Source organism: Neofelis nebulosa, chromosome 8 (genome assembly GCF_028018385.1).
Source record: "Neofelis nebulosa isolate mNeoNeb1 chromosome 8, mNeoNeb1.pri, whole genome shotgun sequence".
Taxonomy (NCBI): domain Eukaryota; kingdom Metazoa; phylum Chordata; class Mammalia; order Carnivora; family Felidae; genus Neofelis; species Neofelis nebulosa.
This window is the reverse complement of record NC_080789.1, coordinates 141,842,239-141,858,714: the sequence shown is the minus strand read 5'-3', so window position 1 is coordinate 141,858,714 and position 16,476 is coordinate 141,842,239. Positions and strand designations below refer to the sequence as shown.

At 47.3% G+C, this 16,476-nt stretch overlaps 1 protein-coding gene and 1 long non-coding RNA gene across 9 annotated transcripts in view; one reads left to right on the top strand and one right to left on the bottom strand.

Moving 5' to 3' along the window:
- WDR37 (WD repeat domain 37) overlaps positions 1–16,476 on the top strand; it is a 79,873-nt gene that overhangs the window by 56,746 nt on the left and 6,651 nt on the right. For 4 of the 8 annotated variants that reach the window (XM_058682033.1, XM_058682032.1, XM_058682037.1 and 1 more), the window contains 3 exons: positions 661–795; positions 1,237–1,351; positions 4,817–7,499. In XM_058682033.1, coding sequence (XP_058538016.1) covers positions 661–795; positions 1,237–1,351; positions 4,817–4,948 — 382 coding nt within the window. In that variant the 3' untranslated portion in view covers positions 4,949–7,499. Of the gene's footprint in view, positions 1–660; positions 796–1,236; positions 1,352–4,194; positions 4,792–4,816; positions 7,500–16,476 lie in introns of those variants that run through there. The other 4 variants (XM_058682035.1, XM_058682034.1, XM_058682036.1 and 1 more) reach the window with 3 other exon arrangements.
- LOC131483679 (uncharacterized) lies at positions 829–3,384 on the bottom strand. Its single transcript, XR_009247861.1, has 2 exons — positions 2,814–3,384; positions 829–1,470 (listed from the first exon to the last, which is right to left on the bottom strand). It is a non-coding gene; the product is annotated as an uncharacterized LOC131483679 (long non-coding RNA).

Genomic DNA, 16,476 nt, shown 5'->3' with positions numbered 1-16,476 from the left:
ATGAGGTTCCTTTTCTCCACGTCCTGACCAACACTTGTGTTCTGTTTTTTTGATGGAAGGCATTCTAAGGGGAGTGAGATGGGATGCTGTGGTTTTGATTTGCACTCCCCTGATGGTTGACAGTGAGCATCTTTTCATGGGCTTTTTGGCCTTTTTGTGAATCTTCCATGGAGAAAGTTCTGTTTAAATTCTTGGCACGTTTTTGAATTGGTGGTGGTGGTGGTGGTGGTGGTTGTTGAGTTAAAGGAATGGGTTTTTCTCCAATGTTCTGATTAAACTGAAAGTTAGGCTGGATTTTTCTTTTTCTTTTCTTTCTTTTTTTTTTTTTTTTACATTTGTGCTATCAGGTGCGAGTATGTAGACATTTTGGCGGGTTCTGTCTAATCGATGTCTTCTGGTAGCTTCTCTTTGCTCCATTGCCTGAGAAGGTACAGCTGAGTAGAATGGACTGTACTTTTCTAATACTCATTGTGTTTACACTCACAGGGAGATTTAAGCAGGAGTTAGTGGAGTCGGAGACAACTATCCGTTTCCACGTCTCCACCTGCCTTACCAGTCTCTGGCAGCGGGATTGTGTGCTCATTACGCAGGTGGAGAGGACTTGTGTCTGCATCCTGGGACTTGCTGATGATCTTTTGAACCTGTGCCCTTTATTTGTAGCACCGTGACCTCGGCCGTGTTCACCGTGGGAGATAATGTTGTTTCGGGCAGCGATGACCGCACCGTGAAGGTCTGGGATTTAAGGAATATGAGATCCCCCATTGCGACTATTCGCACAGACTCTGCCATCAACAGGTGAAGAGGGCTGCTTGTTATGTCCTGAGAGGGTGGCTTGTCATGCAGTGTTTTATTCATGTACATGTGGTGTTTAAGAGAGCATTTGGAAAAGTGCATTAGACTTCTGGGGAAGTATTTTTTGCAGGGGGGATTATTTTTTATTGATCCTTATGCAGATTTAGTATCCCCTGTGTGCTGAAATGTGAGTATAAAATCGGGCTGGGGCAGTGAACTTCAAAGGAGAAGAATGAGCCACCTTTGGGCAAACGCTGTGGGGCTACATTTGAGTCACTGTGATTACAGGTAAGTGACTCGGTCTCTGTGTGCTGACGCTGAGACAGATAGCACCTGCCTTGAAGCGTGAATGGTGCGAAGTCTCCCACCGCGTGATAGTCTGTAAACTCGGAGACTTGTGCCGTCCCGACTTCATCCATAACCCATTTCGTCTCTCCTTCGCAGGATCAATGTATGCGTCGGCCAGAAGATAATCGCCCTCCCACACGACAACCGGCAAGTGAGGCTGTTCGACATGTCGGGCGTGCGGCTGGCTCGGCTCCCCCGTAGCAGCCGGCAGGTAGGTGTGCTTTCGCCCCGCATGTTCGCCCCGCACGTTGGCAGCGAGCCTTGGGGACAGCATGGAGTCTGCGTCCTAGGTCACCACTGATCGACGAACCCCATGTCATTTTAGGTTTTCTAAAAAGAGAGAAACTAACGATACGTTTAAATTATCCAGATATACTAGACGTAAGTGCTTTTATAATTGTAATCGATATAAACACACCAGAGGTGTCACATTCTTATTTTCCTACTGTCATTGGACGCTAGATTTCACTGGAAGTACTTGATCTGTGTTTAGGACTCACAAAATTTAAAGTTGAAGGGTTCCCCAGTACCTGAACTGAGTGTGCCACGTGTTTTTAAACTTAAATGAGATGGTGCACTCCGCCCCCCAGTCTCGTGTGGGGAGCAGAGGGCGCCCATGGTGGCGGTCCCCCTCCGGGACATCACAGCCTCACCTCTTGGCAAGTGAAAGTGTGCGCCCTCACTCGGACGCAGAGGTGTGGGCCGCGGGGCCTCTTTCAGAAGAGGACCCGCCCCGCCCAGACCGGAAGAGCCCTTTCCCTGGCAGGTGCAGGACGGGAAAAGCCCATCTAGATGCAGCTTTGCTGGGAGTCAGCCCAGACGGTGCGGGGGAGGGGGAGTGTGGTGCTCGTGGCTGTGGCTGCGGCTCAGACCTGCTGATGCACATTCCCTGCGTGCCACCTGGGAGTTTGCACTTAGGTGGTTCCCGATGGCTCCTGTGGGGCAGTGGATGTTGTTGTGATGCATAACCCCCCATACGCTCCCTCCTGCATCCCCCTGCCCCTCCCCTCCCATCTTCCCCCACTACCCCCCAAGCCCCATCGCTGAGGCCACACCCTTGCAGGCCTGGTGCTTAACTGAGCCTTGCCCCCTGGCCCCCCTCCTTTTCCTCCCACGGCCTTCTCCGTGTGTCAGTGTGACAGCCGTGTGGGTGAGCCAGTTCATGTGGCCCCTGACGCTGCAGTCAGCGTCTGTGCCCCCAGCGCCTGCCACGCTTGCTGCCCCATGGCCATGGCTCTGCCGACCCCTTGTGGAGGCGCCCCCCGTCGTCTTGTGTAAAGCCTCACAGAGTGGTTTGTGACCCGCAGGCTGGCCCTGGTGTTAGGAGCTGTAGACCGAAGGTGGCTTCAGAGGCCAACGGCGAAGGGTGTTGGCTGTCAGCGAGGCCTGACTTTACGTGGTGCCAACTCTCCGTGAAAGGCCTCTGCCCTCAACATGGGGTTTCACCTGCTGTCCCCCTCGGGGCTTGTATGCGTACTGTCCTAAGTTCATTTTGAAACTCTATTCTTTGAGTACGCGTCACAGAAAAGGTACTCGTGAAATTAGAGTGCCTAATAAAATCTTCACCTCCCCCCGACAAAGGGAAGGTTCGAGCTTGGCATCTGCAGAGTCACTGCTGTGCATGCGCGCTGCGTCGTTAACACGACCCATGGGCTGGGACCCATGTGTGGTACCTGACAGCGCTGTGCGGCCTGTGAGGGCTGCGCCTGGGACACGAGGTCGGGCGTGCACGACTTCTACTTTGAGAACATTCTCCTCGAGAAAGTACGGAGTTGTGAGAGGTTCTGATGGTGCTGATCCCGTGGAGGCAGCTCGCATTGGTTGTCTGTACACGGTAGCCCTGTTGAAACTGTAGAATTAGTGGTGCTCGGATTTGTTTCCTCCTGAAGTGTTGTGTTGAATAGAATTATTTTTAAGATTGATGAGTAACGTTTCACTTAATTCTGAACTTGTGACACTTCTTCAGATAGAAAAATGCTGGGCTCGGTGTCCTGGAACCACAGCCGGCAGTCCCTGCTTTCTGTCGCCCCGGCTTCTTTGAACCGACAGACTTTAAGAAGACAAAACAACAACCTTATTTGAAATTGATAGCTAGAGTGAAGGTGGCTGAAGCGTGAACTTGTTTTACTTTGGGGAGAGTGCAGGTGGTGTTTCCCAAAAGTGTGTTTCATGCCAAGCGAGCTCTGTAGAGCGCTGGAGGGGCCAAGGGACAAGGCTCTGGGTGCAGCGTGTCTATGAGCTGTTCCAGAAAGCACACTGGCCCGTGGCCGGTGTGCAGCGCTCTGTGCAGTGTGCACATTGTGACCCGAGAGGGGGGCGGGGCGTTTCTAAAGTACACATGTGCCCCAGGCATGTCCTTGTGCACTCGGGTCCGAGGGACACAGGAGGCTGGACTCCAGGTGGGTCCTGGGCGAGTGCTCCTTTGCCAGCGTTCTGCGTGCTGGCTGGCCCTGCCTTACCCCCTTACTAAGCACCTGACCTGAGGGTTTCTGTCGGCAGTGCCGTGAGTTGACTGATCTTTAACTGGTTCCTGTGCAGAGTCCTGATCACTGCCAGTTAATGGATGCATCGTTCCCTCTTTCTTCTGAGGTTTTTAACAAAGAAGCCTAACAACATTGCTCTTGAAACCCTTTGTTGTGTGGGTTTGTGTTGGCAATACTTTATTTTGTGGACTGTTGTGTTCTTTGTCATAGAGAGCACTTTCCACATGTGGATGCTTTACCAGGGAACTTCTGTGCCATTCTTGTTTTTTTCCTTTCTTTTTTTAAGAGGGAGAACAAGCTGGGGAGGGACAGATTGACAGAGAGAGAGGGGGAGACAGAGAATGCCAGGCAGGCTCCACACTGTCAGTACAGAGCCTGATGCGGGGCTTGATCTCAGAAATGTGGGATCGTGACCTGGGCCAAAACCAAGAGTCTGACACTTCACCAGCTGAGCCACCCGGGGGGGTGGGGGGTGGGGGTGGTGTCCCTGTGCCATTCGTCTGAGTGTTCCTTTTACTTCTGGAATTTCTGTCAGCTTTCCTTAATCCTGTTTCTTGTACTTTATCACTAGACCGTGATCATGTTAATCTGGAAGTATATTCACACGTGCCGAGGCATTGTTGTGTCTCTACATGTATACACTAGGTATATCACATTCTAAAAACTTTGCTAGTGTTTGGCAGTAATTTTTTCCAGCATTCTGATAACTTAGCTGGACTTCCTGAAGGTAGCAGGAATTGACTTGAAAGATCATTTATTTTATCCTTGTTTTATTTGATATGAAATGTATTTTTCTGGCCACTTTATTACCTGAGCCAACTATTTGTTAAAATGGTCTTTGAATGGATTTCATTTATTTTATTCCCAAATATTATCTAGCTCATTAAAAATCTCCAAATTGATCATATATTCTTTTTCCCTGACTATAATCTTACTCATTTTATTAAAGAATCACAAAATGCTTTTGGTCATGTGTGCTGACGCCCCTCGCCCTGCCTCGGCCTCTCCGCAGCACGTGGCTGAAAGCTTGTTGCCACGTGCACGGTTTGTGGCTCGTGTGGACTAATGCCGCCTGTTAATGTTTTTTTCTTTCGACTCCGTCGCCTTGATTCGTGTAGTTGTAAATCTGGCTGAGGTTTTATTGCGCTTCTGCCTTAGGAAGGATATACTAATTCTGGTTTGTGTGATAATAGGGCCACAGAAGAATGGTGTGCTGCTCGGCGTGGAGCGAGGACCACCCCATGTGCAATCTGTTCACCTGCGGGTTTGACAGGCAAGCCATTGGCTGGAACATCAACATCCCTGCATTGTTACAAGAGAAATGAGGTTGCCGGCGTTCCTTCGTCGCGTGGTTCACCGTGGACCTGTGGACCGGTGCCGCTTTTCTCCTGTCGGTCAAGCCCTTTTTCTGAGAGTCGGGCCCTGACGAGGGTGATTTGTATGTTCTTTTTTCATTGTACCCAGCTTGCATGAAATGTACAGCAAAACGTATGGTCCTAAGTTTTATTTTCGTCTTGTGTGTGTGCTGGCGCCCTCCGTGCAGTGGAGACGAAGCCCCTTCCCCGTAGCACGTCGTGTGTTGTGAGTTGCTGGCGTCTGACAGCTGACAGGAGGGCATTACGTTTGCGTGAGTTAAATGTGAACCCGCGTACTTACTGTGAGGCGCAAGTAGAGTGTAGCGTTTCTGGAATAATTATACATGTCTGCCTTGTGCCGGGAAGGTTGCGGAGCTGCACCCGCGTTGGCTGACGCACGGCAGGTGCACTGGAAGACTTGAGGGTTGCTTCCGCGTGAGGTTTTAGCGTGTGCCGTGCTGTCACGGAGCTTCAACTCCGTCCCGTCGTAGTTACGTAAAACAACCTGGATGTTAGACGCTAACAGAAGTAGGATGCAGACTTTACATTTGGAGAGTCATTTGAAAAGAAAAAGTTTCTGCTCTTTTTGTGGAAAATCATTTCAATCTCCTGAGGTCTCATGTTAGCAAATTCAAAAATGTGATTCTAATCACTGATTTCAGATACTAAGCAAAATTTAAAGCACTTTAGTTTATAGCCATGGTTATAAACAGTTTTGAGAAGTTACAGATGACTTATCCATTGAATGTGACTTGACCTTTTGAAGAAGGCCCTGCCTGCTACCTGAAAACAAAACCTTATTTATTTTCTATTCTACACTTTGGTTTGCGTATTTCTAAGGGGGTTCACTTCCTTGGTGGTGTTTGAGAGCCAACAATGCAAATAAAAGAGTACTACCTCAGAACAGCACGTTTGGAGACCGGGGGCGTCTCGCCACTGCGTGTGGCTGGGATGCCCAGTTCAGTTCCGAAGGCAGGACAGACAATCATAGCGGCCGGCAGGGGCGGCTGCAGCGATGCGTCGCAGGCCGGCAGCTTGCTCCCGTTTCAGCAGCCGGACGCCCCCGCGTGCCAGCCCTGCCACTGCCTGGGCGAGCCCGTCGCTCTTGCCTTCGTAGGACTCACTGTTGTCCGCTGTTTGTGAGTTCGTGTTTCTTGCTCAGTCACAGTTTTGATAAAGAGCCGTCTCTGCGTACCATCCTCCTATTTTTAATTCTTTGAGTGTGTGCACTTGGAGAGGCACAAGAGGGTGACCGTGAAGACGATCGTGGGTGCCCCACTTCCGGTGGTGACGGCTGGCGGAGGAGCACGTGGGCCGCCCTGGGTCCTGAGTGAACGCGTCTCACTTGAGGCTCCCATGGCTCGGGTCCTATGTGTGGTACCTCGTGAGGAATTCCAGCCCCAAATTCTCTGGAATGATTTTGAGATGATTGACATGGTCTGGAAGGGAAGAAGGACCAGGAGAAACCCGTCCTGCTACGGGCGGTTGAGGTCGGTGCCTGGGGGGCGCAGAAAGTCATTTATGAAGCCTGCCATCTGGCCCCTGCCGACCTAGGGGCACCACACCCCCAGCGCCAGAGTGCGGGTGGCCTCAGGCCTCCAATCTGTGTGTCCACACTCTTGGGCTCCTGTTGTGTTTTAATTTGAATGTCTGGGTGTCTTAGAATCATTGTTAGGAGCACTGAAAAACGTATACAAACACAGTTGAATCAGACTTAAGAACCAGATCTCTGCCGGATTAAAAAAAGTGGAAGCTTTGAAATAAATATTTTTGATGGCCATTTAGTTCTTTGCAAACTAGTGCCCTCTGTGGCCGGCAGCTGCTCACTGTCTCGCCAACGGGAGTGGCCGACCTCCTCACTCCTCCCGTGTCTCCACGAGGGCACAAGGCCTCATGCTTTTGGGGAGAGTTCTCAGGAGCAGGACACCCTACTATCACGACCACGTCGTCCTCTGACGTGCTTCCATTCAGCTGCTGCTGTGGCCTTAGTGGTGGTGTTTTCGGGAGTCATGGAGATTTGGGATCGTGCGTGTGCGTGCGCGCGTGTGTGTGTGTGCGCGTGTGTGAGCGTCCATGTGCATGTGTGTACTTGTGTGGCTGAGATTAAGTCGTGATCAGCCACATGTGATCTCATCTGAAATCGTGTTTGGAAATGAGAGTGGTTTTGTTCTGTATGCTCACATGTCATTTGATAATGGAAGGAAAATGTGTGGTTACTGGAAAATGTGTATTGATAGAAAGTTTCGTAAGAACTACGTTGTTGGACAAAACAGCACTCTTTCTCAACCACTGCACATCGATTTCTGTAGAGACAAAAATTGTGTACATATTTTGGAATTTGAAGAATCCTATGTAAATCACTTGTTGCTTAAATCTGTGAAAAACAAGTTTCTTTGGGGGGAAAGTATGCATTTATAAGTGTTGTGTACAGGAAGTGTTTTTATTGTATTGGTGTAATTGTTTTTAAGTGTTGAACGTCTTCATTGCCATATGAAATTCATTAAAAATCCACATTCTGTAATCACTATTGTAAAAATTTTATGTTATTAGGAGTCTTTTTTTATTATTTAAAAATTTTTTAAAAGACGTTTTATTTATTTTTGAGAGACAGAGCATGAATGGGGGAGGGGCAGAGAGAGAGGGAGACACAGAATCCGAAGCAGGATTCAGGCTCTGAGCTGTCAGCACAGAGCCCGATGCGGGGCTCGAACCTGTGAATGGGGAGATCGTGACCTGAGACGAAGTTGATGCTTAACTGACTGAGCCACCCAGGCGCCCCATATTCTTTACTTATTGTTTAAATTTTTTGCTTTGGTGAAAATTCTAGTATTGCCCACTTGAAAAATTTTAACTTTAGACTTCAAAGGTCTGTAATCCTGCCTGTGTGCTGGGCTCCCTTTAAGTGACAAGTAGGTATGCTTGTCCGCCCCGGCAGTGTCTGGAGGGAGTTAACAATCTGATACAATGCAGGTGTTGTCAGAGTCCCTCAGGGGTTTCATAAGACGTCTGCCCTGTTCTTACTGCAGTAAGCTTGTTTGAAAGTCTTTAAAAAATTGCATTTACAGAAAGCAGGCCCTGCTCGTTCTGTGGGGACAGTACGCATCTGGACTGGCTGCTCTTTCAACCGCTGTCCCCCCGTGGGCGAAGCGGTGTGGTGGTTGCGGGAACCTGAGGAGACGTTCGGTCCCGGCCCGGGATCATCCTGCTGCCTCTTTACACTGGTCGGGCTCCCTGCCTTCAGTCAGCCCCCAGAGGGCAGAAGTTCACGGACTCCTTGTCTTTCTTCCCTGACCCTGTAGAAACATGTGATTAGCATCCAAATTTCACAATTACGTCTTCAGTTACGTTTAGAAGTTCACATGTTAGTATAAAGGATTGAGAAGGCGGGGCGCCTGGCCAGGTCAGTTGGAAGAGTGGGTGACTCTTGATCTCAGGGTTGTGAGTTTGAGCCCCACATGTAGAGATTACTTAAATAAATGTTAAAAAAAAAAACAAAAACAAAATCCCAAAGGCAAAACTGCTATTATAAGTTCGTCAAAATGCCACTCAGATGTGTCTCACTATGCATAGATTTTCTGGTTTCCCTTAATAAATTAATAGTTAAGTTCAGAAATTGGGAACACTTAAATTGTTACATGCAAAGTGTGCTATATAGTCCATATGACGGTGGGAAGAAGCTGAGAATGAAATCCTATAAAAGTATTGAGTAACTTAAAAATAATTTTATTGAAACATTTAAAAAATATTTATTTTGAGAGAGAGAGAGCATGATCGGGGAGGGGCAGAGAAAGAGGGAGAGAGAATCCCAAGCAGGCTCTGCACTGTCAGCACGGAGCCCAGTGCTGGCTTGAACTCACGAACCGTTAGATATGACCTGAGCTGAGACCAAGAGTGGATGTTCAACCTACTGAGCCGCCCAAGCTTGAAACATTTTTAAGGAGCTTTTGGTCAAAATGAAACTGGATTAGGCAGATCTCTGGAGCCCTGAGAGCTCTCTGAGGCACAGGTGATGCCTGTGGGCTTTGTGGGCCCTGGAGCCACTTTAGACACGGGGTCCAGGAGGCGTAATCTGGCCCGAAGTTTGATGGGGGTGTCCGGAAGTGAAGAGAACACCTCTCTCACCCTTGGCACTGTGTCCCCTCACCTCTCAGCCCCTGACTGTAGTGTTTCTGTGCTCCACCTAACCCTCCTTTGGAAGGTTTGGAACTAGAACTGGAAGTCCGTGTCTCTCCAGTCACTTTTTGAGCTCCAGATGCTGAGAGGAAGAAGCAGCCAGAATCCTGGACTCTGCAAAGCTGTCTTTCAAGAATGAGTGGGAGATGCAGACACTTGGCGATAAATGAGGATGGTTTTCACCAGTTCTCCTCTAGTGGACCGTCTTGAAATGCTACAGGGAGAAAAAGTCCCAGAGCAGTGGTTTCAGAGTGGGCAAAATGCCAACACCCATCCCTCTAAAGTGGTGTCTGCAGTTAGTGTTTAAATTTCTTTCTTTCTTGGGGCGCCTGGGTGGCGCAGTCGGTTAAGCGTCCGACTTCAGCCAGGTCACGATCTCGCGGTCTGTGAGTTCGAGCCCCGCGTCAGGCTCTGGGCTGATGGCTCGGAGCCTGGAGCCTGTTTCCGATTCTGTGTCTCCCTCTCTCTCTGCCCCTCCCCCGTTCATGCTCTGTCTCTCTCTGTCTCAAAAATAAATAAAAAACGTTGAAAAAAAAAATTTAAATTTCTTTCTTTCTTTTTTTTTAATGGCTGGGGGGATTAAAATTTTAACTTTTGTCTTTGTAAGATACATAGTAAAATTTCAAGGGTAACCACAAAGAAAAACTTTGAAAAGATAAGGAAATGATGAAATGTGGTTACCTTATGTAAGGGGGTTAGGAAGTGTGGTGAGTTAGAACTAGAGCAGAAGTAATTTTTTTTTTTTAGTGGGTTTTCTTTTTTTAATGGGCTTACAATTTTAGAACCATCATAGTAAATCACCCAGAATTCGGAAAGTTCTTACTCTAAGGACAAACACACATAAGGTACCTAGTGGGAAAAACCTGATAAAAATAGAGACTTGAAATCACCCATGGAAATACTTAAAAACTTGAACCAAGACATTAAACAAAAAAATGAGAGCGCATCATACATTAATAGGAAGAGTCAATATTGGGGCACCAGGTGGCTCAGTTGATAAGCACCTGACTCTTGATTTCAGCTCAGGTCGTGATCTCACAGCTTGTGGGTTCCAGGCCCTTGTCTTGCTCTGTGCTAGCAGAGAGGAGCCTGCTTGGGACTCACTCTCTCTCTCTCTCTCTCTCTCTCTCTCTCTCTCTCTCTCTCCCTCCCTCCCTCCCTCCCTCTCCCTCTCTCTCTTTCTGCCCCTCCCCTGCTCATACTCCCTCTCTCAAACTTTAAGCAGGAAGATAAGGGGCGCCACGGTGGCTCAGTCGGTGAAGTGTCCGACTTCGGTTCAGGTCATGATCTCACGTCTGTGAGTTCAAGCTCCGCATCCGGGCTCTGTGCTGACAGCTCGGAGCTTGGAGCCTGCTTCAGATTCTGTGTCTTCCTCTCTCTCTGCCCTTCCCCTGCTTGCATTCTGTGTCTCTCTCAAAAATAAATAAACATTAAAAAAAAATGAACAAATAAAAAGGAAGAGTCAATATTGTAAAAATGTTAGTTTTCCCATATTGCCAAGTAGATTAAATAAATGCTCTTTCAAATGCAAATTGTTCCAGAGTTTCTTGGGGGAATTTGACAGTCTGATTCCTAAATTTATTTGAAACAAAGGCCAGGATTGATGTGATATCCCAGAAAACAGGAGGAAGGAAAGGAGAAGAAAATGGTTTCCTAAGCCTGGCAGGGCTGTGGTAGATAGAATGTACTTTTGGCACAGGACTGGAGAAATTGACTAGTGAGGTTAGGAAGAGATCAGATTGATTCAAGTATCTGAAAATTTGGAACATGTCATCTCCTAGAACCACAAGTCGGGAGGAAAGTGGCCTGTGTAATTAATGGTTCTAGTGTTATTAGTTATCCATGTGGAACAGGAAATGAATCTGGATCCCTACCTCACACCAAAGAAAACCAGTGCAAACATTATATGTGAAAGGAAAAACATTAACTTTTCAAAAAAATATGAGAATATTTGTATGATTTTGGGTCTATTCAGCAACTCTCCAAAAATGCATTAATCATACTAGAAAAAAGTGATACATTCAACCATGTTAAAAGTGAAGATTTGTGCTTTACAGGGCATGCTAGAAGAGGTGAGTGGTAAGCCACAGATGGTAGTCACAGCATATATAATCCACAAAGCATTAATATCCAGGATGGTATAAACAAAATTCTACATGTCAATAGAAGAATTAGAAATTGGGCAGGAGGCGTGAATAGGTGTGTCACAAAAAGGAAAACTTGACTAGTCAATAAGGAAGCATAGAAATAATAAAAAAAAAAAGATCAAAATGAAATACTATTTCACAACCATTAGATTTGGGAAAACTCTGTCAAGCATATATACTGTTGGAACGCCTATAACTGTTGGTTTGGGTATAAAATAATGCAGCAAGTTGGAAAACACGATCTTGCAAGTCTGAATGTGTGAATGCCGCCTGGCCCCAGCAATTACGAGCTGTCTTTAGAACATGGTTTGTTAAGGATGATGTGTGGAGACCATGCGGGTCTGTCTGTGAAAATGAAGATTTCTGGCCCCAGAGCTACTGGCTGAGGATCGGGATCGATTGCAAGAATCTGCACCTCGAACAAGCCTCTGCTTGTGATTCTGCTGTCCAGTTTGGGACCCATAGTCCTGACACACCTTTTCCACGGGTGCCCGAGGGGATGTGAGCAAGGTCGTAGCGCCAGACTGGAAGCGACCAAGCAACATGGACCGACTGGGACGTAAGTTGTGGCACGTCTGTGCAATGAAATACAGCAGTAAAAATGAACGGGCCACACAGGACTACGTGGGATTGTTGATCTTGGAACATTGTGTTGAATCAAAAGCCATTTTTATAGAGCATGAGCAAGCCCAGCCATACTCAAGTAGGGTCATATATTTTGGAACATGGGAGTTAAAACTCCAGATTCTTCCTGCTGTTCTCTAGGCCAGCTGTGGAGTAGTGGGATGGGAGGTAAGGTGGGGTCAGGAAGAGCCCAGACTTCACGGTGTCCAGTTCCTGATGTAGACACCAAGCCTGTGTTCCAGCTTTCGTACTTCACAACTTAGGTGTCCTTATTACTATTTTGTTAATGTGTCTAACATTATACGATTAAGGTAATATAAAAAATTCTAAATAGAAGATGCGTGCTATTACAAGGGTGGATGAACGTGGTGGTGATAAAATAGGGGTTTTTGGAGTAATATTTTTGTCTGTGTCACGTTCAGGCCTCTTGCATACCCCTGTTCTACTCCAGAAATTAATTCTTGTTCCTCTTACAAACATGTAGTTTTATGATTCTACGGTGACTGATTTTTCAGTGTGTACGTTCCATGGGAGGAAAGACAAAGCCAGTTTTGTTCCGAGATAATGTTCTTGAAAAAAAATACTAAGGAAATTGTAAAAAGGCCATGTTACACTGTGTCAAAATTGTGTTGTTTTCAAATACATTTTGGAAATTCTAGCTTTAAAGTGGGAAATGTAATAAGGATTTCATTTACCAGGTGTGATCATAAAACAATAAAAGTAGCTTTTTTATGTTGCTCATAAACTGAAGTAATTTCAAATCCAGGAGACAGTCCAAAAATTGTGTTGCGTAATGGCCACATACCAGAGTAGAATGTTTTTTCTCACAGCCTGTGTTTTGGGGAAAGCAGCATTTATTTGTCTAGGTGGGTAAGTTTTGGTATATTTGCTTAAAAATATCATTTTCTACAGTGCACATGTATTACAGGTGTCTTCTTGATCTGAATTAATTCTCAGTAAAAACAAAAGTCCTGCTGTAAACTTTATGTTTTATTTTTCAGTGACAGAAGTAATTGTATATATTCTAAATTTTTTTTTTACATTTTATTTATTTTTTATAGAGACAGAGCACAATTGGGGGAGGGGCAGAGAGAGAGGGAGACACAGAATCCAAAGCAGGCTCCAGGCTCCAAGCTGTCAGCACAGAGCCCAACGTGGGACTCAAACCCACGAACCGCGAGATCATGACCCGAGCGGAAGTCGGACGCTTAACCGACTTAGCCACCCAGGCGCCCCAGTAATTCTGCATATTCTATAACCAATCCCTAAGTGTTACATGAAACTAATTTTATTTTTTCCTCTTTAAAAGTTTTTTTTAGTGTTTATTTTTGAGAGAGAGAGAGAGAGAGAGAGAGAGAAAGAGAGAGGAGGGAGAGAGAATCTAAAGCAGGCTCCAGGCTCTGAACTGTCAGCACAGAGCCCGACGTGGGTCTCGAACTCATGAACCAACTGTGAGATCATGACCTGAGCCAAAGTTGGGCACTCAACTGACTGAGCCCCCCAGGCGCCCCTATTTTTTCCTCTTTTTAAAAACAGCTTTATTGTGGTATAGTTGATCAAGCATACGCTGAACATTTATAGAGTGTAAGATTGGGTAGGTTTTGACATATTCACCCATGAAGACCTTGCCACAGTCAAGATAAATGCAGCTTGTCACCCAGTTGTTCATGCCTGTCTGCATTTCCTGCCTGCTGCCCCTCCAGGCTCCGTTCCTGGTGACCACCCTGTCCACTTTCTGTTACTGAAGCTTATTTTGCATTTTCTATAATTTTATATAAACGCACTTATGCAGTTTGTGCTGAGTTTTGTCTTCTTCCACAAAAGCTGGTCTTGCATATCTGAATGTGTTCCACTTTATTGCTGACTGGTGTCGTTTGCATGGATGTTATCATGTTTGTTTATGCACGTCCCTGTTGATGGAGGTGTGGGTTGTTTTCAGCCTTTGGCTGTCCCAGGTGAAGCTGGTGGGAATGCACGCGTGTCAGCCCTGTGTTCACGCACTGACACGCTTCTGCTGGGCGGACACCCAGGAGTGGAACCGCTGGGCCATGTGGAGAGAGTGTTTTTCTTGAGAAGAAACTGCCCTGCAGTTTCCAAAGGGCTTGTTCTGGAGACTTGTGGTTTCTGCTGTGACATGTGGAAAGCTCAGAAGTTCTCTCTTCTTCCCTCATAACGAGAGAAAAGGCGAACGGACTGAAATTAGTGACTCTTCTGAGGTCCACTAGAGAATTGAGGGCAGAGGGCACACCGCTGCCGTGAAAACTGGAGACGCAGCAGGTGCACAGAGGCAGCTGAAGCGGGAGCCCATCAGGGGCCGAGGGTGGTCAGGCTGGAGAGTTCAAGCCCCTGGGGCCCAGCCAGTGGGTGTTGTCTCCAGGGGCAGCGCTGAGTTCCCAAAGTTCCCATTGGGAAGATCAGAGGAAAGCCCGCCATTCTGGTCCGGAGGCGGGGAGGGATAGCTGCTCTGCATTCACCCCAGATGCCTCCTCACCGAGGAAGAAGCCTCACCGCAGCTGCGTCCTGTCTCGTGCAAGGGCAAGGGTGCCTCAGCGGCCCCGGGGGGTCACGGCCCAGGGCCCAGGCGCCCTGTGAAATCGAGGCAGACCTGGGTGTGGCTGAAGGCAGCACGAGGCACATGCCCAAGGCCGTGTGGAAAGGGCAGGTGGGGAACGTGAACAGAGGAGGAGCTCCAAGGAAGAATCGAGAGAAATACTAGAAGTAAAGACACACTCACAGGAATGAAGGTCTTTGATGGCTCTTTCTGTAGACCTGACCCAGCCGAAGAAGGAAACCCTCAAGACAGCTTTAAGATCAGTCGATAGAAACTTTCCAAACTGAAAAGCAAAGAGAAAGAAGGGTGAACAAAGCAGAACGGAATGCCCAGGTGTGTTGTTGAACGGTTATAGAAAGGTGTGAGACACACACACACACACACACACACACACACACACACGGGAACAGTGGAAGAAGAGGGAAGAGAGCGGGAGAAAGATTTGAAATCCTAATTGAGAATTTCCCCAAATGAATGACATGAACAAAACCACAAATCAAGGAAGTTAGGGCATAGCAGGTGAGTAAATGCCAGGAAGTCCATACTTGGGCAAATCAAATGACAGCTGAGGGCACTGGGGTGTCTGGCGGCTCAGTGTCAAGCCTGCGACTCTTGATCTCAGGGTTGTGAGTTCAAGCCCCACGCTGGGCGCAGAAATTCCTTAAAGATAAAGTCTTTAAAAAGCAAACAATAGGGGCGCCTGGGTGGCTCAGTCAGTTGAGCATCCGACTTGAGCTCAGGTCATGATCTCGCAGTCTGTGATTTCGAGCCCCTTGTGGGCCTCTGTGCTGACAGCTCGGAGCCCGGAGCCTGCTTCGGATTCTGTGTCGCCCTCTCTCTCTGGTGCTCTCTTGCTCACTCTCTGTCTCTCTATATCAAAAAATGAATAAACGTTAAAAAAAACAAAACAAAACAAAAAAACAATAAAAGAGCAGATCTTGAAAGGAGCCAAAGAAAACACACGCCACCTACAGAGGAGCAGTGATCAGGAACCACACAAGCCACAGGAGGGGAGAGTGGAATAGTTGCCTCAGAAGGAAAGACCGCCAGTCTCCAATTTTGGATCCGCAGGAGTGAAGGGAGAAGACAGCTTTTCCCCAACAGTAAAGGTTGGGGGCGGGGGGAGTACATCTATCCCTCAGCCTGAAGGGTTTCCCGAATTCACCTGTTCTAACAGATTTTTTAAAAATGTATTTGTTTATTTAAATTAGCCTTCACGCCCAGCACGGACCCCAACTTGGGGCTTGCACTCAACAACCCTGAGATGAAGATTTGGACCCTTAACTGAGCCACCAAGTCACCCTTCAAACAGATTTTAAAATAGATTCTTTTGGATTGTCTTCTTTTTTTTAATACTTATTTGAGAGAGAGAGAGAGAGACACGGTGTGAGCGGGGGAGGAGAAGAGAGAGACCGGGAGACACAGAATCTGAAGCCGGCTTCAGGCTCTGAGCTGTCGGCACAGAGCCTGACGCGGGGCTCCAACTTGTGAACCAAGAGATCGTGACCTAAGCCAAAGTCGGACGCTTAACTGACTGAGCCACCCAGGCGTCCCCTGGATTGTCTTCAGAGGGGGTCCTGTCACTTTCTCACCTTGTCTTCCTGCACAGGCTGGAGCCCAGCGTGGTGCTGGAAGAGCTGGTGACGGCGACCTGCATCATTTCTGATGGGGAGAAAATACTCCCTGTTTGACCCACGAGTTACCATGTTAGCAGTGCTTGCACATGTGCTCGCTCCATTGGAGTAACTCCTCATGATTGTTGAAGGGTCTTTATCAGGAACAGATGTGGGGTTTTCCTTAGTTGCCATTTTTGTGTGTTTATTGAGGTAATCTCGACTGTTTTTTTGTAGTTAGCGGATACGATGCTTTAGATTGATGGATTTATATGAATATTGAACCGACCTTGCCTTTTTGGGATAAACCCTATTTTGTCAGAACATACTATTAAGAAAGTTAGCGTCTGTGAGAGTAGGGAAGGGGCAGAGAGAGAAGGAGAGAGAGAA